Consider the following 27,533-nt stretch of genomic DNA (forward strand, 5'->3'; position numbering starts at 1 on the left):
ATGCCAAGTTTCCCTTATAGCTCAGCTCAGGTGCCTAGATACAGCATTGACATACGCAGGCATGCGCAGACACACACACACACACACTCACACACACACACACACACACACACACACACACACACACACACACACACACACACACACACACACACACACACAGCTAGGAAGTAAGTCAGCTCAGACAGAACCAGCTCAGAGGCCCGGCTCGAGAACTCCATTTAGAATGGAAAATGAACGCGTGAATGCAGCAAATGTTTGCGCATCGTATCTTATCATATAGCATCAAACTAAATCACATGAATTTGTCAATATTAAATTTCATGCCGGGCTGAGTTCTTTGAAAATAAATACAAATTAAAAAACGTTTGCCGTTTGGGAACAATTGGGAACAATTGATGTATACAAGTCCCAACATTTCTCAGAATTCCCATGAATCACATGACTTGATCATCTTGAGGCTCATGGCAAACTTTCCACCTCCCTACCGAGTAAAACTCATTAACTAATGGAGCCAACCCTTTCAAGGAGCCAACACACAAGCATCTACAATGTCATTGACTTTCAAGTTGACGTTATACTCTTCCACAAGCATCGCCGTCATGAAAAGACAAAGTAGTGGACTGATAAAGTGGGTATGTGGTAGTTATATAATTCCAAAATCTCTAAGCCTCCCCTAAAATAGCCATTGGATGGGCTCAGGAGCAAACCAAAACCACAGCTATCTATCCCAGGCTTTAGTACTGCCACTATCAGCTGCCTCCAGGGAACCAGTGGGAATCTCAACATTCTCCTTCAGATCAAGTCAAGTCCAAAGATTATAGAAATGCTTGACAAATCCCAAACACAAATGTTATTGTTGCTTGTTACTTGTCATAACCATAATCTGGGCTCGAAGACTTCAATAATAACTATGTCAACTGTGGAATGCTTTTTTCATTAGTACTACATGCTTAGATAACAGCTGGCGATAGATGTACTGGACTACATACAAATACTGTGATTTCAGCAATAGTGCTTTTTGAATAGGTTAGGTAGGAAAATAAATGCATACAACTTGCAGTTCCTTATAACTGAACGATCTGCTTTATGATATTTTTTACAACACCTTTAAACACACCTGACTTCTGCTTAGACGTAGAGGTTCCGTAAGAAACTCGCAAGCACCGCTTTTAGAATGAACACTAAATTAACAATTCGTTGTCTCGCAATCTAGATTTAAATACTTTTTAAATATACATTGGTACCGATTGCTATGATTCAATATGATTTCCTGACAGAGCAAATGTAGAACAAGTGATTGTACATGTGTTGTGTTTTAAGAGTGCCTAGACAAAGCACAGAGACGAGTAATGGGTAAGGTGCCCCCCCCCCCCCCCCCCCCCCCCCCCTCCGCAACTCCCTACATCCCAGAGCACCTCCTGCACATAACCCACTTACCCAGGATACATTTTTATTCTTGGGTGGTTTGAGCATGGCAACAGGAGCAGCCTGGCAGCATGGATGGAGAGGGGAACCCTTTCCTCAGCAACTCTTAGCCCCACAGTCGGTGCCTGTTCGGTGGGCAGGTGAGAGCGGGGCGGGGGTAAGGGCCAAGGGGCCACGGTGGGACTCAGCCATGGGTTTTTTGCAAACTGTCAAATCCAAATCCTTGTCCGTTCTAGACGACTCCAACATCCGTTAGGAGTGGCGGACACATCCAATCTCAGTACCGCAAACACACCCACAGGAAAAAATAAAGAGGTGCAGGTAGAAAACAAGGCGTCAACACCTTCCTGACTCTCCAAGTGGTGCGATTGTTGCCATTATCAAGACCTTAGAAAATGTAGATAATTCCTTCAAAAAGTTTTTCTACTTTTTCTTCGTCTTTCTCCTTCTGGTAGTTCTGAGTAACCTCCTGGACTGATTATGTATTTACACTGGCTATGAATATGCAATGCAGGTTTAAAACCCGCCCTCCTGCTGTGCCGGAGCAAACGTCCAATCGCTGATCAGGTCTTTGCTGGTGGCTCCGCGGGTAGGCTTATGGAAGTATTATGAGGAAAACACTGATTCTGCTGGTAACGGAGACGGTTTCATGGAGTTCTCCTCAGACAGGCAGATCAGAGATCAGCAACACTCCCAGATAGGGTTGCAAAATTCCTTTCCCAAAATTCCCAGGTTTTCCAAAATCCGGAATTTACCAGGAAATATGGGATCCTAAAACCAGAATTTCTGGAAAACCTGGGAATTTGGGGGAAATTACTGGATTTTTGCAACCCTACTCCCAGAGTTCTGAGAGGGTGAGAGAGTCAAGAGAGCGTCCGCTGGGGATGAGACACCTGATCTGCTGACTCACTATGGAAATCTATTGACAATTCTCTGTCTCTACATCTTTCTTCTTCTTCTTCCCTCTTTCTGAAGTAATCGCTCATTCTCTTTCAAGTAGATCCTCATCCTACCTTGTGTTGCTGAAGCTCCCCGATCACATCTCTTCTCTCTCTCATTTTCTCTCTCCTCCTTTCTCAATCTTTCTCTTCCTCCCTCCTCCCCATCTCTCTAGGGTATTAGATGTGCTCTCGCCAGGCTGGCACCTGTTGTTACGGCACCCCGACATAGAGACAGGTACTCTGACAAGCTAATGGGGAGAGGGTAAACCACTGGGAATTAAATGTTATTTTGTCTTCCCTCTTCTCTTTTCATTCCTAACACTTCAGTCTTTCCCTTTTCTTATCCTCTATCCACACAATTACACTCACTCCCTTCCGCTATCTGACCACAATCTGGTATCTCAATTCTCTATTGACTCTTAACTCCCCCCCCCCCCCCGCTCTATCCCACTTTCAGTCCTTCTCTTACTCAATAAACCTCTCTTCTCTTTCACGCTCACAATTTCTCTTACTCAACCTCCCGCCTCTCTCTTTCCCCTTTCCCTTTGCAGTCTGTCTATTTGTTTATACAACATGTCAATCCAGATTAACTGAGGAGATTGTCGCAGAGTTTTGCAGCTATCACTGCTGATTTGCGTTAGGTCATTTAGATTGGATAGCGTAGGGTCTTAAGTTACCCACTATAGTGACACGCGTGGAGGTGCACGCTCTCACACGCGCACACCATCCATAATGCCTTCTAAAGAACCTAGACCTACTGTACATAATCATGAGCAAACACTTAAAACCCCATCCCATAAACGTATGAGTTCAGGTTTAATGGTAGCCTTTATGTAACGTTTTATGTTGCCCTAATACATTTCTAACGTCTGTCACTAATTAATTGTGCTCAAGTATCCATATGGGTTAATGACCCTCTCCCAGTGCATGGAGGAGAGGAGAGGGAGTCCTCCACATCCCCACCTTTAATTGGATACTAAGAAACATCTGTTCCCTTTTTATGTGACGCTTGACTTAGTGTGGATGCTCAATCAGTCTGAGGTGTCCGTTATTAAATGAGCATGAGCCGTGCCCAAGAACTGCTAGGCTGCTTTTTCACAGGTGCATCAGGAATGGTCCACCAACCAAAGGATATCCAGCCAACTTGACACCACTGTGGGAAGCATTGGAGTCAACATGGGCCAGCATCCCGTGTGGAATGCTTTCGACACCTTGTAGAGTCCATGCCCTGATGAATTAAAGCTGTTCGGAGGGCAAAAGGGGGCGCAACGCATTAGGAAGGTGTTCCTAATGTTTTGTACACAGTGTATATTGTCTGCACTTTCATCCCACCTATCCTACTGTATTAATTTATGAAACGCTGGTAGTAGCACAATTCTTCATATGCACCCAACCCTAGCTGGCAATGACTTTCTTCTACAGCTTATCAGCCCACATTGGATGTCATTATGATCAGTGTTGGGGAAGCTATAGCATACCAAGCAACCAATTACTTCACACTGGAAGAAGTTAAGCATAGCATCAAGAAAAATTATAATTTACTTAACTAAAGTTCATTTGAAAAAGTAGTTTACCACATCCAAACTACTAATAGGGAAAAGTATCATATGTAAATCTGAAATGCCATAGACTACAAATTGCAAGACAGATCACTTTGGGGTCATATGCAATTTTGCCTAAACACAAAAACAATGTTTCCAGTGAGAGTCAGGCAGGTCGGAGTCAGGAAAATAAAGTGTGCGTAATTCACCCATATTTATTTGTGTGTGCAAATAGAGTAGTGTGTAGTTCCAAGATTTGAATTTAGTTCAACTACCACCAAGCTACTGAAAAATGTAGTTAAATTAGTTGAACTAAATGTAGTTCACTACCCCAACACTGATTATGATTCTGGTAAATAGCCTACGATCAATCAAATGTCAGAAAGTGCAAACTCTACAACAAAAAAGTGGCTGCATTCTTTTTCCAAACAGATGCTTTCTACTGACAGCAGTGAGCCAATCTGATGTGTTAGTGGTCAGAGACAGGGGTTCCCAAACTTTTGCAATCAGGGCCCCTCTTCCAGCATTGGGGAACATCTATAAATAGCTCTAAGGTAGGCAATGACTAACATGACAAGTAGAACTGATGATGCACGACACAAATTCGACTATTACAACTTTCAAGAGTAAATTTAATGCGGGACTGAGTTCTTTAATTAAAAATAAGTGTTTGCCGACCGCTCACGCCCACTCCAGTGATGCATGCAAAGTTGCAACATTTCTCAGAATTCCCATGTTTATTCCCTCCTGATTCCAGGAATCTTCCAATCGGGATTTCTGAAATACCTGGTGCATTTTAGGAATAACTGGAATTTTACAACCCTACTGCAAAACTCAGAAATGACAACAGTGTATACATCATTAATAAATGACCACGAGCACTCAATCACTAGTGAGTAAATTCTAAGAAAAAGCAACTTAAGGATAAGTTGATGATATTATCAAGGCACAAGGTGAGACCCAAATGCAGACACAGGAGGCAGATGTTTGGAGTCTTACAATGTTTATTAATCCAAAGGAGTAGGCAAGAGAATGGTCGTGGACAGGCAAAAAGGTCAAAACCAGATCAGAGTCCAGGAGGTACAGAGTGGCAGACAGGCTCGTTGTCAGGCAGGTGGGTACAAAGTCCCGAACAGGCAAGAGTCAAAACCGTGAGGACTAGAAAAAGGAGAACGCAAAGAGCAGGAGAACGTGGGAAAAAAATGCTGTTTGACTTGGAAACATACAAGACAAACTGGCACAGAGAGACAAGAAACAGATAAATACACAGGGGAAGACGAGGACTGGAGACAAGGACAGTGAGACAGGCTTAATCCTAGACACATGGAAAGTAGGGTGAATACGGAGGGTACGGGGTAACACAAGATGGACAGCAGTGGAACTCAGGTCTCTTGAGATGGGAAAAGGGCCAATGAACCGGGGAGACAGCTCGCATCACTTGCGGGACCGAAGAGGCAGATCGAGTGGAAAGCCATACCCTCTGCCCAATCGGGAGCTGGGGTCTTGCGACGGTCAGCTTGTCAACAATACCTGGAGTTGGTCTTGAAAATAGCCGCCCTGGTTCTTCTCCAGGTATGTCGACAGCGGTGGACAAACATCTGGGCCAAGGGTACACTGACCTCTTGTTCAGGGAAGAGGAGGCTGATACCCCATGGAGCACTCATGGCAGAACAGGGAGGAGTGTTCTGGGCATACTCCACCCAGACCAGTTGATGGCTCCAGGTAGTGGGGTTAGTTGAGACCAGGCACCTTAAGGCGGTCTCCAGGTCTTGGTTGGCTCACTCCGACTGACCGTTAGTTTGTGGATGGAATCCGGATGACCGACGACCCAATAAGGGTGCAGAATGCCTTCCAGAACTTAGATGAGAATGTTGAATGGACACCATGTCTACCGGGAGTCCATGGATCCGGAAGACATGCTGCACCATAAGCTGGGCCGTCTCCTTGGCAGGAGGTAGTTTGGGAGAGGCATGACATGGGTGGACTTGGAGAACCGGTTGACTACCATTAGAATGACAGTGTTGCAATCAGACGGAGGGAGCCCAGTGACAAAATCAAGAGACCTATGAGACCAGGGACGATGAGGAACCAGTAGTGGCTGCAGGAGGCCAGAAGGAGCATGCCGTGGAGCCTTGTTGAGCACACACAGTGCATGCAGTGATGAAGGCAGAGACGTGAGGGACCGTTGTGGGCCACCAAAAACAAGGAAGGCTAGTGTGTCCTGTTCCAGGACCGGACTGGTTTAGGGACAAACAGCCGGTTAGCCGGGCCCCCTTCAGGTCCAGGTTGGGAGCATTGGGCCAGGTTCTCAATACCCCAATCTAAAGTGGCAGCAAGGCATAAGGTAGGGTGAATCGTTTCAGAAGTCGAGGGTGTGGCAGAGGAACTGTATAGGCGGGAGAGAGCATCAGGCTTCACATTTTTAGACCCAGGACGGTAGGAAATGGTAAAGTTGAATCTGGTAAACAGGAGGGCCCACCTTGCCTGCCTTGAGGCGCTTGGCTGAACGGAGATATTCTAAGTTATGTTCGGTCCAGACCAGAAATGGCTGTTCTGCTCCTTCCAGCCAGTGTCTCCACTCTTCCAACGCCATCTTCACCACCAGTTCCCGGTTGCCAACATCGTAGTTCCTCTCAGCAGGATTGAGACGATGGGACAGGAAGGCACAGGGATGAAGCTTCTGGGCAGATCGCTGGGAGAGGATGGCTCCCACTGCAACATTCGAAGCATCCACTTCCACCACAAATTGACACGAGGGGTCCGGATGGATGAGGATGGGTGCTGTTGTGAACTGATGCTTCAGGTCCACAAAGGCTTTGTCAACAGCTGGAGACCATTTGAACGGTACCTTGGGGGAGGTGAGTGCCGAGAGGGGGGCCCCCAGGGTGCAAACCCAAGAAACCGTTGCAACTGCACGTTGGTTGATGTGACATCAGTGGTAGATTGGCCTTTGAGAATCCATCTAAACATTGCCCTCAGCAATGACATATCCCAGAAAGGTGATAGAAGAGCGGTGGACCTCACTTCTCAGCTTTCACAAACAATTGGTTCTCCAGGAGGTGCTGAAGGACCTGTCTGACATGGAGTACATGTTCTTGGGCAGATCGGGAAAAAAACAGGATGTCGTCCAGGTAGACGAAAACAAACCGGTTTAGCATGTCCCTAAACACATCATTGACCAAAGCCTGAGTTCAAATGGCATGACCTGGTACACATAATGTCCACTAGTTGTGTTGAAGGCTGTCTTCCACTCATCCCTCGCGTATCCGAACCAGGTGGTAGGCATTCCGAAGGTCCAACTTGAAAAACATGGTAGCCCCCTGGAGAGGTTCAAACGCAGAGGAGAGGTAGGGGGGGGTTAACTATTTTTGACAATGATATTGTTAAGTCCCTGGTAGTCAATGCACAGGGTATTGTCCTTCTCCACAAAGAAAGGACCCTGCACCGGCAAGAGATGCAGAAGGATTGACGGCCCAAGTGGCCAGAGACTCCTCCATAGCTTTGGTCTCTGGTCCAGACAGATAATACAACCAACCCCGAGGTGGTGTAGTGCCTGGGAGAAGGTCAATGACATAATCATAAGGGTGCCGGGGAAGGGAAGTAGCACGTGCCTTACTGAACACTTCCAGGAGTTCATAGTATTCAGTAGGAATAGCAGAGACATCAGCAGTCTTGCTAACATCCTGAGGAGGACGACTTGGGGAAGGCTGTGCTGCTTAAAGGAAGTTTGAATGGCAAAAATGACTCCAACCTAGGATGGAGCTTGTGGTCCAGTCAATAACAGGGTTGGAGCCAGGAAAATCCCAACACAACATGGGGAGACGCAATGAGGAGTAACTGTGGTCTCACTGGTTACCAGAAACCCGTAATTTAACAGGCACCGTACTATAGGAGCAGCTGTCCAGTGCCTTAGCATCAATGGGCACAGAGAGAGGCTGAGCGGGAACACCAAGCTCCGAAGCTATCATGGCATCCATAAGACATTCATCAGCCACAGAGTCAATGAGCACTCGGAGAGACTTAGATTGTTGTGCAGGGGATGGGAATTAAGGAACTCCTAGTCTGACTCACCATAGTACTGGTACCCACTAGAGACAAGTGTTTCCTAATAGGGCAGGTAGCTATAAATAGCTATAAAATGCCCTGCCCCTCACAGTACCCTGTAGCAACTCCTGATGTCTCCCAATGGTACGCAAGAGTCGTGGACAGGCAAAAAGGTCAAAACCAGATCAGAGTCCAGGAGGTACAGAGTGGCAGATAGGCTCGTGGTCAAGGCAGGCAGAACGGTCAGGCAGGCGGGTACAAAGTCCAGAAACAGGGAAGGGTAAAAACCGGGAGGACTAGAGAAAGGAGAAACATTTGAAACAAACTGGCACAAAGAGACAGGAAACACAGGGATAAATACACTGGGGAAAATAAGCGACACCTGGAGGAGGTGGAAACAATCACAAGGACAGGTGAAACAGATCAGGGCGTGACAGATATAGGAAAGAGAGGGAAGCTGTATTTTGAGAAGAGCCTAACCAGACACCACCAGACACTATTACGGTTTACATGTTCAGCATCAATCTCGTAAAAGCCGAGCCAAAGGAGAGTGGTGCCACTTCGCCATCATCATTACTTCACTGTTTCCAGGGTTGTATTAATTAGGAACCAAACAGAAGCAAGCCAAAATGGGGAGAGGCCTACCTGAATTAGTCCTCTAATGTATACGAACCAGGCCTGTAGTAGGGCTATTTACAAAGCAGCACCTACAGACAGATCCCACTGATCCAGGATCTGTCCACATCACACTCACACCCACTCTGTGAGGTATGTTACATACACAAGGCCTCTACAGACATATCACAGTTTCCACTAGTCTGAGGGTGAGATGATAGATTATGTAAAAAACCTGTAAAAACGGTGAAACTAAGACATTCCGTTAGGAGTCCCTACTACACTCTGGAAAAGTGGAGGAACGCACATCCACTGCCAAGGAAGCCCAGCTCCAGACAAAGTGTCCACAGCTCCAGACAAAGTGCCCAATGTTCCGGTTCTGATCCCATAGCCTGAAAAAATGGGAATTCCTGGCCACACACTCACCAGGGGAGATTAGCTCACCGCTAGCATTCATTAATTTAACTACAGTTTCAGGTAAAAATGTATTATTTTTTTAAATGCTCTGTCTCATTTACACTGTGTAATATATTGACGGTCCCTAACTAGCCACGGAGAAAGGCTATCCAAAGTCAGACCAATTTTGCTACGGTAGCACATCAGCCAGTTGAAGCTAATTGGCGAAAGAATTTGGCTAACTCTTAAGAAACAAACACACAAAACCAACTCACGTTAGAATTCAGTCATGGCCACCAGCATTTCTTAATGAACCAAATCCAAAAACGAGGCAAATCAGGATGTTCAGCAACCCTTTAAAAGCACAAGCACACACATCTAACAACCTACAGTATCAAAATCCCACACTTCCCATTAGAAAGTAAGGGGAGGTTACCTAGACACAGATTAAGCCCCTGAAATAATAAACACTTTCAATGGAATGTCCCCTAAAACCCTCCCAAACTTTTACAGATGCACAATTGAGAGCATCCTGTCGGGCTGTATCACCGCCTGGTACGGCAACTGCACCGCCCACAACCACAAGGCTCTCCAGAGGGTGGTGCTGCACAACGCATTACCGGGGGCAAACTACCTGCCCTCCAGGAGACCTACAGCACCCGATGGCACAGGAAGGCCAAAAAGATCATCAAGGCAGTGGCTCGGGTGGTTGTTGTAACCACCCGAGCCACTGCCTGTTCACCCCGCTATCATCCAGAAGGTGAGGTCAGTAAAGGTGCATCAAAGCTGGGACCAAGAGACTGAAAAACAGCTTCTATATCAAGGCCATCAGACTGTTAAACAGCCATCACTAACACAGAGAGGCTGCTGCCTACATACAGAATTGAAATCATTGGCCACTTTAATAAATGGATCACTAGTCACTTTAATAATGCCACTTTAATAATGTTTATATTACTCATCTCATATCTATATACTGTATTTTATACCATCCATTGCATCTTGCCTACGCCGCTCTGTCAATGCTCATCCATTTATTTATTTGTATATATTCTCATTCCATTCCTTTACTTAGATTTGTGTGTATTAGGTAGTTGTTGTGGAGTTGTTCGATTACATGTCAGATACTGCAGCACTGTCGGAACTAGAAGCACAAGCATTTCACTGCACTCGCAAAAACATCTGCTAACCATGTGTATGTGACCAATACAATTTGATTTGATTTTAAATGCTCCCTTAGTCCAGGACTAGGCTTAACCTGTGTCCAGGAAACAGTTTCTACTCTGTTGCTGCTACGCTGGCTTGGTTGCCGTCTCTGTTCAGCTATTACATTCCACTCCTTGCCACTCCTGTCATTTGCCAAAGAGGCTGGCCAATCGGCAATCTTCAAATATTAACATTCTATCATGAATGAGCTCGAGGAGATTTGATTCCTGATTCAATATCCCTCAGCGCTATCGTCCAATGACAATGTTTATGCAAATGAGACTGTCAGGAAACACTGGGCATTCTGACATAATACATGCCATTGTAAACATAAACATTAGACGCAAGGAGAAAAGAGTATTCCCGTTTATTGCATTTTACCACCAGCAAATTTGATCACAAATATATATATTTTGGATTGTTCAAAATAAGTGACCAAATTATAGCTTATTGCTACTTCTGGGACACGCATTGGGTTAGGCTACTGGTTCAAGAGCTATAAAAGGGAATACACAGTGGATGGAAAAGGGGGGCCAGTGTAGATGCCAGGGGAGATGGATGAATTGCACAATTAGGAAACAGAGAAGACATATGTGTAAGTTAGAAGTTAATTAATTCATTAGGTTGGGCTATTAATTCACCATTTGTATGCTAGCCAATATATTAGGCCCAGCCTACTACAGTGAATTTAGGTGACCAACTGTACCTATGCTATGCAAGCCAGAAATAAAACAACATTTCTGATGAATGTTTTGTGCCAATGAATTGAAGTTGAACATGGCTAAATGTGTCAATTTAATAAAATAAATGAAATACAAAAAGTATAGTGACTACTGTCTAGGCCTATTTAATGAAACCCTGGCTGTTGACATAGGGAACAGATTGCAAAGCAGGCAATCAACGATTCCCCTCTGAGCTCCTTTTGGGAAATGGCTACTTCACGTTCTCATCCATAAACACATATCAAATGCAAGTGTGCTGTCCAGCAGCTCACAGCAGGATGGTCTTTTCATTAGGAGGGGCGTCAACTGTCCAGCAGCTCACAGCAGGATGGTCTTTTCATTAGGAGGGGCGTCAACTGTCCAGCAGCTCACAGCAAGATGGCCTTTTCATTAGGAGGGGCGTCAACTGTCCAGCAGCTCACAGCAGGGTGGTATTTTCATTAGGAGGGGCATCAACTGTCCAGTAGCTCACAGCGTGATGGCCTTTTCATTAGGAGAGGCATCAACTATGGATTGAAAAATAATGATTATGAGCACATTTCCTCAATTTAAATATTAGGCCTATGTGGACATCTATACAATTGGCAGCGAAGCCTGAGTGATCAGTGTAGCCTTTTATCATCTAGACATGATGTCAAATTATCTTTGTGCCTAGAATAAAAACCACTTTGTTTCCGTCATAGACTCAATTGAATGAAAATAATGTAGAATTACAGTGGGCAGATTGGGAAAACGAATGTCCATTCTGAAAGTATCCTAAAGTAGCCTGTCTGGACTCTGTCTGGACTCCAAGGTAGGATGGACAAATAATATAACTGAAATGAGCATTTCAACATTTCAGAAATGTAAGCAACTGATTAACGGTATGCAAGTGAAACAAACCTATCTCTATTGAATCTTGTAGCCTAATACCTTCTGTGTCATTATTTATCTTTCTCTCATCTACAGTCCTCTCTTGCCACTTTGATCAACATGATCTTACGTTGACACTGCCTTCTCACAAGGGAATGGCTGCAGCAGGCCGTAACGGTATTGCTTATTGTTGTTCTTAAAATGATCATTCTAGATTGCGACAGATTTGCACACACCTCATGTTCCATTTACGTTCCATGACGTTGATTTACGGTGCAACTGCGCCGTGAATCTGCCTGCATATTGAACGTGGAGATTGACAAAAGGCCAATGTCTTTGGCAAACGACAGGAGTGGTAAGGAGTTTAATTCTAGCTAAAAAAAGACCAGAACCAAGACTACTGCTACGCTGAATGTGCTGCTAAGCTCTTATACAGGCTACAAATGTACTACTCTCCAGTCCCGTTGCACGATGGGAACCAGTAAGAGTGAACAAAACAGTTAGGCTGGGCCTGCTGTCTTCAATTAGCCCAGTTTCCGTGCAGTGTCTGAGACTGCCATGGCCCTTTAGTCTGCTGCGTGTCAGAGTCAGAACGAGTCCCATTCAGCAAGGTCTCCCTCCGTGCTCTAAATTCCATCGCGAGCGGAATTGTGTTCCGCCCCATTTCCGACGTAAAACAGCGGTTTGGGCCTCCATACTGGAAACATGTGAGAGGAGTGTCATAGAAAGAGTGGTGTGTCACGGAAGGAAGCCGTCTCGGAGTTCAAAAGCAGATAGACTCACATGAACGTGCTTGGGCTCTTACCACACCATATGCACCATATACTTCATACTTTTGGCCATAGTGTACACAGAATGTACAAAACATTAGCAACACCAGCTCTTTCCATGACATAGACTGATCTGGTAAATCCAGGTGAACGCTATGATCCCTTTTTGATGTCACTTGTTAAATCCACTTCAAATCAGTGGATGTTTAAGCCTTGAGACAATTGAGACATGGATTGTGTTTGTGTGCCATTCAGAGGGTGAACGGGCAAGACAAAAGATGTAAGTGCCTTTGAACGGGGTATGGCTCTTGGTGTTCTTGGGGGAGAATATACACGACTGTGATTATTCTCTTCGATCATAATCCCAGTTGTGTATATTCCGCCCCAAGCAGACACATCGGCGGCCCTGAACGAACTTCATTGGACTCTATGTAAACGGGAAACCACATATACTGAGGCTGCTTTCATTGTAGCTGGGGATTTTAACAAGGCTAATCTGAAAACAAGGCTCCCTAATATTGTTATTCTAACTTCAGCGATGCATATAAGGCCCTCCCCCGCCCTCCTTTCGGAAAAGCTGACTACTAAAACAGGAAACACCCGTGCTCAGGTCTGTTCAACGCTGGTCCAAAAAATCGGATTCCACGCTTCAAGATTGCTTCGATCACGTGGACTGGGATATGTTCCGCATAGCGTCGAACAACAACATTGATGAATACGCTGATTCGGTGAGCGAGTTTATTAGCAAGTGCTTCGGCGATGTTGTACCCACAGCGTCTATTAAAACTTTCCCCAACCAGAAACCGTGGATTGATGGCAGCATTCGTGCAAAACTGAAAGCGCGAACCACTGCTTTTAATCAGGGCAAGGTGACCGGAAACATGACCGAATACAAACAGTGTAGCTATTCCCTCCAAAAGGCAATCAAACAAGCTAAGCGTCAGTATAGAGACAAAGTAGAGTCACAATTCAACGGCTCAGACACGAGAGGTATGTGGCAGGGTCTACAGTCAATCACAGACTACAAAAGAAAAACCAGCCCCGTCGCGGACCACGATGTCTTGCTCCCAGACAAACTAAACAACTTCTTTGCTCGCTTTGAGGACAATACAGTGCCACTGACACGGCCCACTAACAAAACCTGCAGGTTCTCCTTCACTGATTTGATTTGATTTAATGTTTTGTACACTCGGTGAATACACAAATTAAATCATTACATTCTTTATTAGTTTCACCCTTCCACAAGGAATGCCTTTTGCATTTTTAAAAGCATCCCACACACAGAGAGAGTTCTTGGCCTCTGCTCAGAGCATCCTGCAAAGTACGGAGTAGGACAACAGCCATCTCTCCAGCTGTACAGGAGCAGTAAGCCTAAATCCTGCCTGCAGCCCTGCACTAATCCACTCATCACTCAGATTAAAATCCACTCTTTGTAAATGTTAATCCAGACCACAGCAGCATGAGTGTGCATGCCGCTCAGACATGGTCAAATTGACTTAGACAGAGACCATTGAGGAAGAGCGGTAATGAGGATTTTGTTGTCGTTGCAGTGGATAATATACAACCATTATGCCAGCAAAAAGACTTAAATTGTCTGATATAACAGCTGTACTGGGAGCACATTGCATGTGTTGTATGCTGATTGGACTGGAGTAATTTGTCCATATAAATTAATGTAGAACCTGTATGGCTTTGTCCTAAATTATACCCTATTCCCCATATAGTGACTTAACTATACTAAATAGGGAATAGGGTGTATTTTGGGACGAACACTGTATGTATGTAGCCTACTGTAAGCACTGGTTGGCTCTGATTTGGACCAGTGAAATCATCCTAATGGAATGACATACTATAGACCAATTCTAAGAGCATTCTATTCACATTAACATCCAAGCTCTGTCTGAGATCTGGAATGACATCATTATTCATACAAAGGTGAACCCAATGAAATGTCACTACTGCACTATTGCATCATGAGTTGATTATAGTAACATAAAAGCTGCGGTACTAGGTGCATGTGTAAAATGTGTGTGTGTGTGTGTGTGTGTGTGTGTGTGTGTGTGTGTGTGTGTGTGTATAAATCATCTAATCTGAAAGGTGCTATAGGGGCATCTAGTGGTGACAGTAGTCATGCAATAAAACGATTATCTCTTGTCTATGCAGTCATTTTGTTATAGATTGTTTGTGTGTGTGTGTGTGTGTGTGTGTGTGTGTGTGTGTGTGTGTGTGTGTGTGTGTGTGTGTGTGTGTGTGTGTGTGTGTGGCAAAAACAGTTGCTACTATGTCAGAGTATACTGTGCAGAGCCAAGATACTTCTATTTATCCTGTCTATAACTGGGCATGAGTCCACCCAAACACTCATACCAAGACAATCAGACACTGTTAGAGACCTGAACCAGCCCAAAGTCAAATTTTGGGGAAAAAGCAACACAAATGGCAGATATTTCAAATTTTCAGAAGCACCTCGTCTCATGTTGACCAAGTCTGCCGCTGCCCTGCCATTCCCCCCCTTAAATGCCAGGGAGGAGGAACCCTTGAATGTTTGCTCCATTAGGCTGATGTACAAATGAAAAGCCTGTCCCCCCTTAAACTCATTCTATCTGTTAGACAGCATTACAGCCCAGACGCTCACACACAAAGAAGAGAGATGAAATAAACGGAGTAAAGCCCATTAAAAACTCTGCCGTCAGCCAAGCATGAGCCATGTGGACATCGCTCTCAGCCACCCACTGACTGCATCCTAATCTCTCTCCGTCCGTCCGTCCCCATATAAACATGGGATAAATCAATCGACTGCCTCTTAGTGTGGTTTGCTGGCTGGGCGCACATGATGCCAAACGGCGGAGTTCTGTAGAGAGAGCTGCCGGTCTGCTGAGAGTCGATAGAGAAAAAAAATGGTCTCAGTAAGACCGTGTGTAGTCTCAGTTAGACAGGGTGCAGAGAAATCTGCAAGGTTGCAGATAAACAGGTGTGTGTGTGTGTGTGTGTGTGCGTGCGTGCGTGCGTGCGTGCGCGTGTATGTGTTTACACTTTCAGGCAAACATGTACATACATACACTCCGAAAACATGTGCATGTGCCTGCATGTACACACACGCATGCGCACATACACATGACTTTTGAACGAGCTACAGGTATTCCTAGAAAGCGTCATTACATGAACCGTTTCCTCAGTGTATTTGTTGTTGACAACAGCAGAGCATTACTAAGACTCATGCAGTACGCAGTATGCCTCCGGTGTTCCCTCTCTGTCTCTGTCCTAAATTGAGAGAATTAGGCAGCAGACTCACGTATGGAAGCTGTGCTCTCCGGCGATGGCCCAGCCCACAGCACGGCATGAAGGGAACCAGGGGGGTTCAGGAATGGACGGCAGCCGCCTCACAAACACTGTGTCAGGCAGCAGCATCCACTCAGCCTCGGTCCATGGCTTTACACTCTGCCCGCAGGGGGGAGCAGGAGAGGAGAGGAGGGGCGGAGGTGGAGAGAGAGAGAGAGAGAGGTACGAAGGAAGGAGACAGAGGGACGGAGTAGCAATAGAGAGCAGAGGAGACTGTCGTATCCACGCCGAGCCCCCCTCCTCCCCTTCCACACGTGCACTTAGATCCTCACAGACAGACCCAAGCACTATCTAACTCTCGGCAGGGCAGTTTCCACGGTGAATTCGACCCTGTGCCTCCTTAGCCTCCAGCCCGCCCACATGTCCCACAGCACAGCAGAGAGGCAAAGAGAGTAGAGTGCCTCTGAGTGAGGCACAGGTCTGTTGCAGCACTGCCAGTTACCCCACCTTAAATCCTTATTCTCTTCAGCACCCCAGGGTTGCTCCTCTATCTAGCTTTAACCAAATCCTCTGCAGTGCTGCTGCTTTTCAGCTCCCTGCTGTGGCTGGCTGGCTCCCTTGGTTCTGGTGTGTGTGCTGTGACAATGTCCTGTAGAGGCTCCTGGGGGACACGCGGTGCAGACATGGGTTCTGACTCAGACGCGGAGGTGGAGCTACCGGTGTCCTTTATTGACCGCTGTTCTTCCTGATGGGGGGCGCCGCCTTCGCCACTTCTCCCTCTCTGCCACCTTGGGTTCAGTCAGATGGGTGGACAGGAAAGTCAACAGGGCTTTTTTCTCTCTTCTTCTTCTTCTTTCTCTCTCTTCTGTAGAACGTGTTTTGCTGGCAGGGAGAGTTCTACAGGGCAGTGGTCAGGGCAGAGGCTCAGACAGAGAGCTGGCTGCTGGGCTGGCTGGGGAAAACAGAGACGGTGTGTCTTGTTGTGTCTGTTTGTCTGGTGCAGAGAGCAGCAGCAGTAGCAGGACTCTCTCTCTCTTACTCTCTCCCTCTGGTGCAGAGAGCAGTCACAGATTCTCTGGCTCAGTCATGTCTGAGAACTGAGTGGAACGCTGGCTTCATCGCCCCCCCCCCCCCCCCCCCCCCCTCCTCTTTCCTTACCCTGCCCAGTGCACTCCGCCTAACAGATGATTAAGTCCAGACCTTATATACTCACTGCTGTGTCTCTGCTGTGATCAAGCCTTCCATCTCCTTACCACCCCCCCCCCACTTGCTCAACCTACCCTTCCCCCGAGAGGAGAGGGGCATAACAGAAAGATAGCGAAGGAGACGGAGAGAGAAGCTTAGAGAGGAAAGGGGGCATAACAGAGGGATAGGGAAGGAGAGAGAGAGAGAGACTGTTGCTGTGCGTTTCCCCCTATCTTTACCATTGTCGCCTCCCTGCATTGAAGACACACACAGAATGAATTTCAATTGGCCACCGGCACTACCAGCTTATAACATTAGCTTTACCCTCACGTTCTCTCCCTCTGCCTCCATCAACCCTGACGGCACACCCCAACTTTATTTCTTTATTTCTCACTCCCTCTACTATCCGTCTCTCCCTCATTCTTGTTCCCTCTCTCTCTACCGCTCACCATCTCTTTTACTTTCTCTCCCTCTCTCTCTCCCATTGATGGGAATCCTCTCCCTTTCGGTGTCTTAAAGGCCGGTATTAATGAGTACATTCACTCTGCCTCCAGGGGAGAGCTGTGCTGTTAGCGTCACACACTTTCAGTAAGCAGCAGCATTTCTTCAGACTCTCTTCATTCTACAGGAACCGCAGTGTTTTTATTCCTCCTGCCAGGGAGTCACTTCAAATCAAATCAAAGTTTACTGGCCGCGTACACAGTTTAGCAGATGTTATAGCGGGTGCAGCAACATGCTTAGCGCCGAACAATGCAGCAAAATGTCAACAAGTGTCTTCAGTGTCTGCCGTCCTTATAGCACAATGTTGCTCTTTGTTTGATTCCGGCTAATGTATTAATATTATGCAGAGATGACACTGATAAAGCGGCATCTGCTGTGCTGTGACTACAACAGACAGCGGTAAACACGGGTGTCCCCTACACCGCTCCATGGGGCAAGGGCCGCCACTGATGGTGTCTCTCTCTCCTCTCCTCCACTGCTGCTGCTAATATACAGTGACTTCGGAAAGTATTCAGACCCCTTTACTTTTTCCACATTTTGTTACGTTACCACATCATTCTAAAATGGATGAAATAAAATACATTCCTAAGCAATCTACACAAAACACCCCAAAATGGCAAAGCAAAACAGTTTTGAAAAATTATAATAATACAAAAAACAGAAATACATTATTTACATAAGTACTCAGACTCAAAATTGAGCTCAAGTGCATCTGTTTTCATTGATCATCCTTTGATCATCCTTTACCTGTGGTAAATTCAATTGATTGGACATGATTTGGTAAGGCACACACCTGTCTATATAAGGTCTCCCAGTTGACAGTGCATGTCAGAGCAAAAGCCATGAGTTCGAAGGAATTGTCCACAGAGCTCCGAGACAAGACTGTGTCGAGCACAGATTTGGCGAAGGGTACCAAAACATTTCTGCAGCATTAAAGATCCCTAAGAATGAAAGAAGTTTGGAACCACCAAGACGCTTCCTAGAGCTGGCTGTCTGGTGAAACTGAGCAATCGGGGGAGAAGGGACTTGGTCAGGGAGGTGACCAAGAACCCGATGGTCACTGACAGAGTGTTAGAGTTCCTAAAGAATCTTCCTGGAGGACAACCATCTCTGAAGCACTCCACCAATCAGGCCTTTATGGTAGAGTAGTATGACGGAAGCCACTCCTCAATAAAAGGCACATGACAGCCTGCTTGGAGTCAATGTAAATAGTCCGGGTGACCATTTGATAAATTGTTCAGCAGTATTTTTGCTTGGGCGAAGAAGCTGTTAAGGAGCCTTTTGCACCTTGACTTGGCGCTCCGGTACAGCTAGCATAGAGAACAGTCTATGACTTGGGTGACAGCAGTCTTTGACAATTTTCTTTGGCACCAGATAGTATATATGTCCTGGATGGCAGGAAGCTTGGCCCCAGTGATGTACTGGGCTGTACACACTACCCTCTGTAGTGGCTTATGGTCAGATGCCGAGCAGTTACCATACCAAGTGGGGATGTAACCGGTCAGGATGCTCTAGATGGTGCAGCTGTAGAACTTTTTGAGGATCTGGGGACCCATAACAATTTTTTTCTTCACGACTGTCTTGGTGTGTTTGGACCATGATAGTTTGTTGGTGATGTGGACACCAAGGAACTTGAAACTCTCGATCCACTCCACTACAGCCCCATTGATGTTAATGGGGGTCTGTTCGGCCCTCCTTTTCCTGTAGTCCACAATCAGCTCCTTTGTCGTGCTCACATTGAGGGAGAGGCTGTTATCCTGGCACCACACGGCCAGGTCTCTGACCTCCTCCCTATAGACTGTCTCATCGTTGTGTCGTCAGCAAACTTAATGATGGTGTTGGAGTCATGCTTGGCTATGCAGTCGTGGTTGAATAGGGAGTCCAGGAGGGGACAAAGCCTACCCTTACCACCTGGGGGCGGCCCATCAGGAAGTCCAGGATCCAGTTGCAGAGGGAGTTGTTTAGTCCCAGGGTCCTTAGCTTAGTGATGAGCTTTATGGGCACTATGGTGTCGAACGCTGAGCTGCAGTCAATGAACAGCATTCTCACATAGGTGTTCCTTTTGTCCAGGTGGGAAAGGGTAGTGTGGCGTGCGATTGAGATTGCATCATCTGTGGATTTGTTGGGGCCTCCAACGTGAGTGCTATGGGGTGGTAGTCATTTAGGCAGGTTACCTTCGCTTTCTTGGTTATTACAAACTCGGTCAGGGAGATGTTGAAAATGTCAGTGAAGACACTTGCCTGTTGGCCAGGAGTACACGTCCTGGTAATCTGTTTGGCCCTGCGGCCTTGTGAATGTTGACCTGTTTAAAGGTCTTGCTCACATTGGCTACGGAGAGCATGATCACACAGTTGTCCAGAACAGCTGGTGCTCTCATGCACACTTCCGTGTTGCTTGCCTTGATGCTAGCATTAAAAGGCATTTAGCTCATCTGGTAAACTTGCGTCACTGGGCAGCTCGCGGCTGGGTTTCCCTTTGTAGTCCGTAATAGTTTGCAAGCCCTGCCTTATCCGACCAGTGTCAGAGCCGGTGTACTAGGATTCAATCTTAGTCCTATATTGTCGCTTCGCCTGTTTGATGGTTCATCTGAGGGCATGGCGCGATTTCTTATAAGCATCCGGATCAGTGTCCTGCTCCTTGAAAGCGGCAGCTCTAGCCTTTAGCTCCGTGTGGATGTTGCCTGTAATCCATGGCTTCTGGTTGGGATATGTACACACGGTCACTGTGGGGACAACGTCGTTGATGCACTTATTGATTTAGCCGGTGACTGAGGTGCTATACTCCTCAATACCATTGGATGAATCCTGGAACATATTCCAGACTGTGCTACAAAACAGTCCTGTAGCATAGCATCTGCGTCATCTGACCACTTCCGTATTGAGCGAGTCACTGGTACTTCCTGCTTCGGTTTCTTCTTGTAAGCAGGAATCAGGAGGATAGAATTATGGTCATTTTTGCCAAATGGATGGCGAGGGAGAGCTTTGTATGCGTCTCTGTGTGTGGAGTAAAGGTGGTCTATAGTTTTTTTCCCTCTTTTTGGACATGACATGCTGGTAGAAATTAGCTAAGTTTGCTTGCATTAAAGTTCCCGGCCACTAGGAGCGCAGCTTCTGGATGAGAATTTTCTTGTTTGGTTATGGCCTTACACAGCTCTTTGAGTGCGGTCTTATTGCCAGTATCGGTTTGTGGTGGTAAATAGACGGCTACAAATAATATAGATGAAAACACTCTTGGTAGATAGTGTTGTCTACAGTTTATCATGAGTTACTCTACCTCAGGCGAGCAATACCTCAAGACTTCTTTAGACTTCGCGCACCAGCTGTTATCGACTAATAGACTCACACCCCCACCCCTCGTCTTACTAGACGTAGCTGTTCTGTCCTGCCGATGCATGGAATACCCAGACAGTTCTATATTATCCGTGCTGTCGATCAGCCACGACTCGGTGAAACATCAAATATTACTGTTTTTAATGTCCCATTGGTAGGATAATCTCGAACGGAGATCATCCAGTTTATTTTCCAGTGATTGCACGTTGGCCAATAGAATGGATGGTGGAGGTGGGTTACCCACTCACTGACAAATCCTCACAAGGCACCCCGTCTTCGCCCCCTATATTTCCGTCTTTACTTCGCGTGAATGACAGGGATTTGGGCCCGGTCATGAGGAAGCAGTATATCCTTTGCGTCAGGCTCATTAAAGAAAAAATATTTCTCCAGTTCGAGGTGAGTAAAACAAACAAACTAGCACAGTTGGTTAGGGGCTCACAAAACAGCAGCTATCCCCTCTGGCGCCATTATCCATTTGGGACCCTATTCCCAATATAGTGCACTACTATTTTTTTTAACCCTTTTTCTCCCCAATTTAGTGGTATCCAATTGGCAGTCTTGTCTCATCGTCCCATATGGACTCAGGAGAGATGAAGGTCGAGAGCCGTCCATCCACCTGAAACACACCCAACCAAGCCACATTACTTCTTGACACAATGCCCGCTTAACCCGGAAGCCAACCTCACCCATGTGTCAGAGGAAACACCATACACCTGGTCCACCGTATCAGCATGCATGCACCTGTCCCGCCACTGGAGTCGCTAGAGCACAATGGAACAAGGACATCCCTGCCGGAAAATCCTGCCCGAAACCGGATGATGCTGGGCCAGCTACGACAGCACCTGGATTCGAATCAGGATCACTAGTGGCACAGCTAGCACTACGATGCAGTGCCTTAGACTACTGCACAACTCAGGTGGCAATAGAGCACTACATTTGACCAGAGCACTATAGGATATATGGTGCCAGTTGAGACGCAGCCATAATCTCTCTGTGACGTGCCCCTCTCTTTGTTCATGCTGCTACTCTCTCTGCTCCATCTAGTACGCTCCACAGGTTCCAAAGAGCCATTTGTCACAAGGACAATCGCAATGTGACTTCTGCTGTCAAATCATAGGCTAGAGAGCTGGTCTGGGACAAGGGGCAAACACAGTTCTCTATAGGCCAGGCCAGTTTGACAAAAGAACAGTCTGCGTCCCAAATGGTACCGTATTCCCTATACAGTGCATTCGGAAAGTATTCAGACCCCTTGACTTTTGCCACATTTTGTTACAATTCCTTATTCTAAAATGGATTACATTGTTTTTTTTCACTCATCAATCTACACACAATACCCCATAATGACAAAGTAAAAACAGGTTTTTAGAATAATTTTTTGTAAATGTATTAAAAATATAAAACTGAAATTTGACATTTACATAAGTATTCAGACACTTTACTCAGCACTTTGCTGAAGCACCTTAGGCAGCGATTACAGAGTCTTCTTCGGTATGACGCTGCAAGCTTGAAACACCTGTATTTGGGGAGTTTCTCCCATTCTTCATTGCAGATCCTCTCAAGCTCTGTCAGGTTGGATGGGGAGCATCGCTTTACAGATATTTTCAGGTCTCTCCAGTGATGTTCGATCGAGTTCAAGTCTGAGCTCTGGCTGGGCCACTCAAGGACATTCAAAGACTTGTCCCGAAGCCACTCCTGCATTGTCTTGGCAGTGTGCTTAGGGTCGTTGTCCTGTTGGAAGGTGAATCTTTGCCCCAGTCTGAGGTCCTGAGCGCTTTGGAGCAGGTTTTCATCAAGGATCTCTCTGTACTTTGCTCCGTTCATCTTTCCCTTGATCCTGACTAGTCTCTCAATCCCTGCCGTTGAAAAACATCCCCACAGGATGATGCTGCCACCACCATGCTTCACCGTAGGGATGGTATTGGCCAGGTGATGAGCGGTGCCTGGGTTCCTCCAGAAGTGACCCTTGGCATTCAGGCCAAAGAGTTCAATCTTGGTTTCATCAAGCCAGATAATCTTGTTTCTCATGGTCTGAGAGTCCTTTAGGTGCCTTTTGGCTGTCATGTGTCTTTTACTGAGGAGTGGCTTCCCTCTGGCCACTCTACCATATAGGCCTGATTGGTATAGTGCTGCAGAGATGGTTGCCCTTCTGGAAGGTTCTCCCATCTCCACAGAGGAACTCTGGAGCTCTGTCACCTCTCTGACCAAGGCCCTTCTCCCCCAATTGCTCAGTTTGGCCGGACGGCCAGCTCTAGGAAGAGTCTTGGTGGTTCCAAACTTCTTACATGTAAGGATGATGGAGGCCACTGTGCTCTTGGGGAACTTCAACGCTGCAGGAATGTTTTGGTACCCTTCCCCAGATCTGTGCCTCAACACAATCCTGTCTCAGAGCTCTACGGACAATTCCTCGTGGCTTGGTTTTTGCTCTGACATACACGGTCAACTGTGGGACCTTATATAGACAGGTGTGTGCCTTTCCAAATCATGTCCAATCAATTGAATTTACCACAGGTGGACTCCAAATCAAGTTGTAGAAACATCTCAAGGATGATCCATGGAAACAGGATGCACCTGAGCTCAGTCTCATAGCAAAGGGTCTGAATACTTACGTAAATAATGTATTTCAGTTTTTTATTTGTAATAAATGTGCTACAATTTCTAAAAACCTGTTTTCACTTTGTCATTATGCTGTATTTTTTTATTATGCAAAAGGGAAGTGGTCTGAATACTTTCCGAATGCACTGTAACAGTACGTACAGATAACCTCCAGTGATGCTTTCACACCTACTGTAATCAATCAATATATATTAATTCCCTATCTGGACTGGGTAAACCTTTTTAGAGCTCACTTGTCAGAATTAAACACGGCGCATTCTTTCCTCGATGCGTTGATAAATCACGTCAATGCTCTGTGGCAGGTGTAGCAGGTGTCACTGTTTTGATGAAGGAGCATCAATGCAGGCAGAGACCTCTCCACCTTTCGGAGGCAATGGGGGGAGGGTAGAGGAGGGGGGTACTTTCACAATCGATCAGAGAAGTGATCATCACTCACTCTCTGGTGACACAGTGACCATGACAAATAGCTGAGGGTCGTGATACACCGCTCTGCAACACAATCTGTGCTATCTGAATAAGAACACATGGAAATGAGTAGCGTTGTGAGGGTGCAGAGTATCTTTCAGGGACATGGACCTAACAGGTACTATACTATTCCACTCGAGGCCACCAGTTACAGTTGAAGTTGGAAGTTTACATACACCTTAGCCAAATACATTTAAACTCAGTTTTTACATTTCCTGAAACTTAATCCTAGGAAAAATTCCCTGTCTTAGGTCAGTTAGGATCACAACTTTATTTTAAGAATGTGAAATGTCAGAGTAATAGTAGAGAGAATGATTTATTTAAACTTTTATTTCTTTCATCACATTCTCAGTGGGTCAGAAGTATACATACAGTCAATTAGCATTTGGTAGCAATGCCTTTAAATTGTTGGGTGAATTTTGGCCCATTCCTCCTGACAGAGCTGGTGTAACTGAGTCAGGTTTGTAGGCCTCCTTGCTCGCACACGCTTTTTCAGTTCTGCTCACACATTTTCTACAGGACACATTTTCTACAGGATTGAGGTCAGGGCTTTGTGATGGCCATTCCATTACCTTAACTTTGTTGTCCTAAAGCCATTTTGCCACAACTTGGAAGTATGCTTGGGGTCATTGTCCATTTGGAAGACCCATTTACGACCAAGCTTTAACTTTAACTGATGTCTTAAGATGTTGCTTCAATATATCCAGATTATTTTCCTCCCTCGTGATGTCATCTATTTTGTTAAGTGCACCAGTCCTCCTGCAGCAAAGCACCCCCACAACATGATGCTGCCCCCCACGTGCTTCACGGTTAGGATGGTGTTCTTCGGCTTGCAGGCCACCCCCTTTTTCCTCCAAACATAACGATGGTCATTATAGTCAAACAGTTCTATTTTTGTTTCATCAGACCAGAGGACATTTCTCCAAAAAGTACGATCTTTGTCGCCATGTGCAGTTGCAAACCGTAGTCTGGCTTTTTTATGGTGGTTTTGGAGCAGTGGCTTCTTCCTTGCTGAGCGGCCTTTCAGGTTATGTCGATATAGGACCCGTTTTACTGTGGCTATAGATACATTTGTACCTGTTTCCTCTAGCATATTCACAAGGTCCGTTGCTGTTGTTCTGGGATTGATTTGCACTTTTCGCACCAAAGTACGTTCATCTGTAGGAGACAGAACGCGTCTCCTTCCTGAGTGGTTTGACGGCTGCGTGGTCCCATGGTGTTTATACTTGTGTACTATTGTTTGTACAGATGAACTTGGTACCTTCAGGAGTTTGGAAATTGCTCCCAAGGATGAACCAGACTTGTGGAGGTCTACAATTTTCTTCTGAGGTCTTGGCTGATTTATCTTGAGTTTCCCATGATGCCAAGCAAAGCGGCACGGAGTTTGAAGGTAGGCCTTGAAATACATCCACAGGTATACCTCCAATTGACTCAAATTATGTCAATTAACCTATCAGATGCTTCTAAAGCCACGACATTATTTTCTGGAAATTTCCAAGCTGTTTAAAGGCACAGTTAACTTAGTGTATGTAAACTTCTTACCCACTGGAATTGTGATACAGTGAAATATAAGTGAAATGATCTGTCTGTAAACAATTGTTGGAAAAATGATTTGTGTCGTGCACACGGTAGATGTCCTAACCGACTTGACAAAACTATAGTTTGTTAACCTCTCTGGGATATGTTGGACGGTAGCGTCCCACCTGGCCAAAAGCCAGGAAAAATGCAGAGCGCCAAATTCAAATAAATTACTATGAAAATCTAACTTTCATGAAATGACACATGCAAGATAGCAAATTAAAGCTATAATTGTTGTTAATCCAGCCAGCATGTCAGATTTCAAAAGGCTTTTCGGTGAAAGCACACAAAGCTATTATCTGAGGATAGCACCTCCGTAAACAAAGAGAGAACACATATTTCAACCCTGCAGGCGCGACACAAAACGCATAAATAAAAATATAATTAATGCCTTACCTTTGACAAGCTTCTTTTGCTGGCACTCCAATATGTCCCATAAACATCACAAATGGTCCTTTTGTTTGATTACTTCCGTCGATATATATCCAAAATGTCCATTTATTTGGCGCGTTTGATCCAGAAAAACACTGGTTCCAACTTGAGCAATGTGACTACAATATATCTCAAAAGTTACCTGTAAACTTTGCCAAAACATTTCAAACTACTCTTGTAATACAACTTTAGGTATTTTTTAACGTAAATAATCGATCAAATTGAAGACGGGATGATCTGTGTTCAATACAGGAAGAAAACAAACTGAAGCATGCTTTCTGGTCACGCGCCTCTATCTAACAGTACACTTCAAGTGACCCTCGTTCAAGATGGCCGTACTTCTTCATTGCACAAAGGAATAACCTCAACCAATTTCTAAATACTGTTGACATCCAGTGGAAGTGATAGGAACTGCAAGAAGGTCCCTTAGAAATCTGGATTCCCAATGAAAACCGTTGAAAAGAGAGTGACCTCAAAAAAAGACAAATCTGAATGGTTTGTCCTCGGGTTTCGCTTGTTATACTTACAGACTATGATTCAAAAGTTTTAGAAACTTCAGAGTGTTTCCTATCCAAATCTACTAATATGCATATCTTATCTTCTGGGGATGAGTAGCAGGCAGTTGAATTTGGGCATGCATTTCATCCGGACGTGAAAATACTGCCCGCCGTCACCAAGAAGTTTTAACAAGACTGGTGGACTGGTTGAAAAACGAGTTTTAATGACTCCAACCTAAGTGAATGTAAACTTCTGACATCAGCTGTATGTATCAATACTACAAGCTGCCACGGGTTTAATGAAAATACCAGCACACCACTATTTATCAGAAATACAAAGTAATGATTCACAGTGATACAAAAAATACAAGGACACAGAGGATTCAGATACAAGGATGTCATTGTCTATTATTCTGAGGAAAGTACAACGCGACTTGGCAGGTCTCAGTCAATGTCTGTCCTGCAGACATTCTCAATCAATCACTGATAATGCATCCCAAATGGCACCCTCTTCCCATGTACAGTACACTACTTTTGACATGATCCCATAGGGCTCTGGTCAAAAATGTTGCACTATATCGGGAATAGGGTGACATTTGGGACGCACACATCCTGAAACAGCAGGTGCCTGAAGATAAAAACTGCCCTGCTTGTAACAGAGGGCACTGTTCTCTAATGCTTCCTCTCCTGACAGGACAGAGGAAGGAAGGAGAATATGCAGGCATCCATCTTACATCTTGCACTCAGATAAACAAAACAAGGTTACTCCTGGATATATTACACTGATTCTATGCCATTCATGGGCATTATAGACCATACAATTAACATAGAAACAATCTACTCTAATACTGCAACAGAAACAAAACATTTTATATTTTAATTTCGTCTCCTAGATAGTTTAGTACCTATTCACAGTGGCGACCCGTCATTCAGGGCAGGTGGGGCAGAGCCTGTTTTGAGACCGACATTTTTAGCAAAAAAATGTTAAATCAAATTATTAAAATATATATTTTTAGGGTGGGGCTTGCCTGTTTTGCATGTTATCACATTTGCAAACAACGTAAAAAATTATATATATCATTGAGTTAATAAAACAAACAAACATGGTCTCTTTTTTGTTTTCTTGAGAAAGGCAGCTCCAA

The 27,533-nt window shown here is 45.3% G+C and overlaps 1 protein-coding gene across 9 annotated transcripts in view; it reads right to left on the bottom strand.

The window, feature by feature from the left end:
- LOC110535617 (voltage-dependent L-type calcium channel subunit beta-1) overlaps window positions 1–27,533 on the bottom strand; it is a 128,750-nt gene that overhangs the window by 90,270 nt on the left and 10,947 nt on the right. For 2 of the 9 annotated variants that reach the window (XM_090189948.1, XM_036935352.2), the window contains exon 1: window positions 15,805–15,952. The exons of 5 other annotated variants lie outside the window; for them this stretch is intronic. In XM_090189948.1, the coding sequence (XP_090046074.1) occupies window positions 15,805–15,852 (48 nt within the window). In that variant the 5' untranslated portion in view covers window positions 15,853–15,952. Of the gene's footprint in view, window positions 1–15,804; window positions 16,803–27,533 lie in introns of those variants that run through there. 2 more of the 9 variants (XM_090189954.1, XM_090189950.1) reach the window with 2 other exon arrangements.

The sequence above is a fragment of the Oncorhynchus mykiss genome, chromosome 11, assembly GCF_057628025.1.
Source record: "Oncorhynchus mykiss isolate SJ-2025 chromosome 11, ASM5762802v1, whole genome shotgun sequence".
Taxonomy (NCBI): Eukaryota; Metazoa; Chordata; class Actinopteri; order Salmoniformes; family Salmonidae; genus Oncorhynchus; species Oncorhynchus mykiss.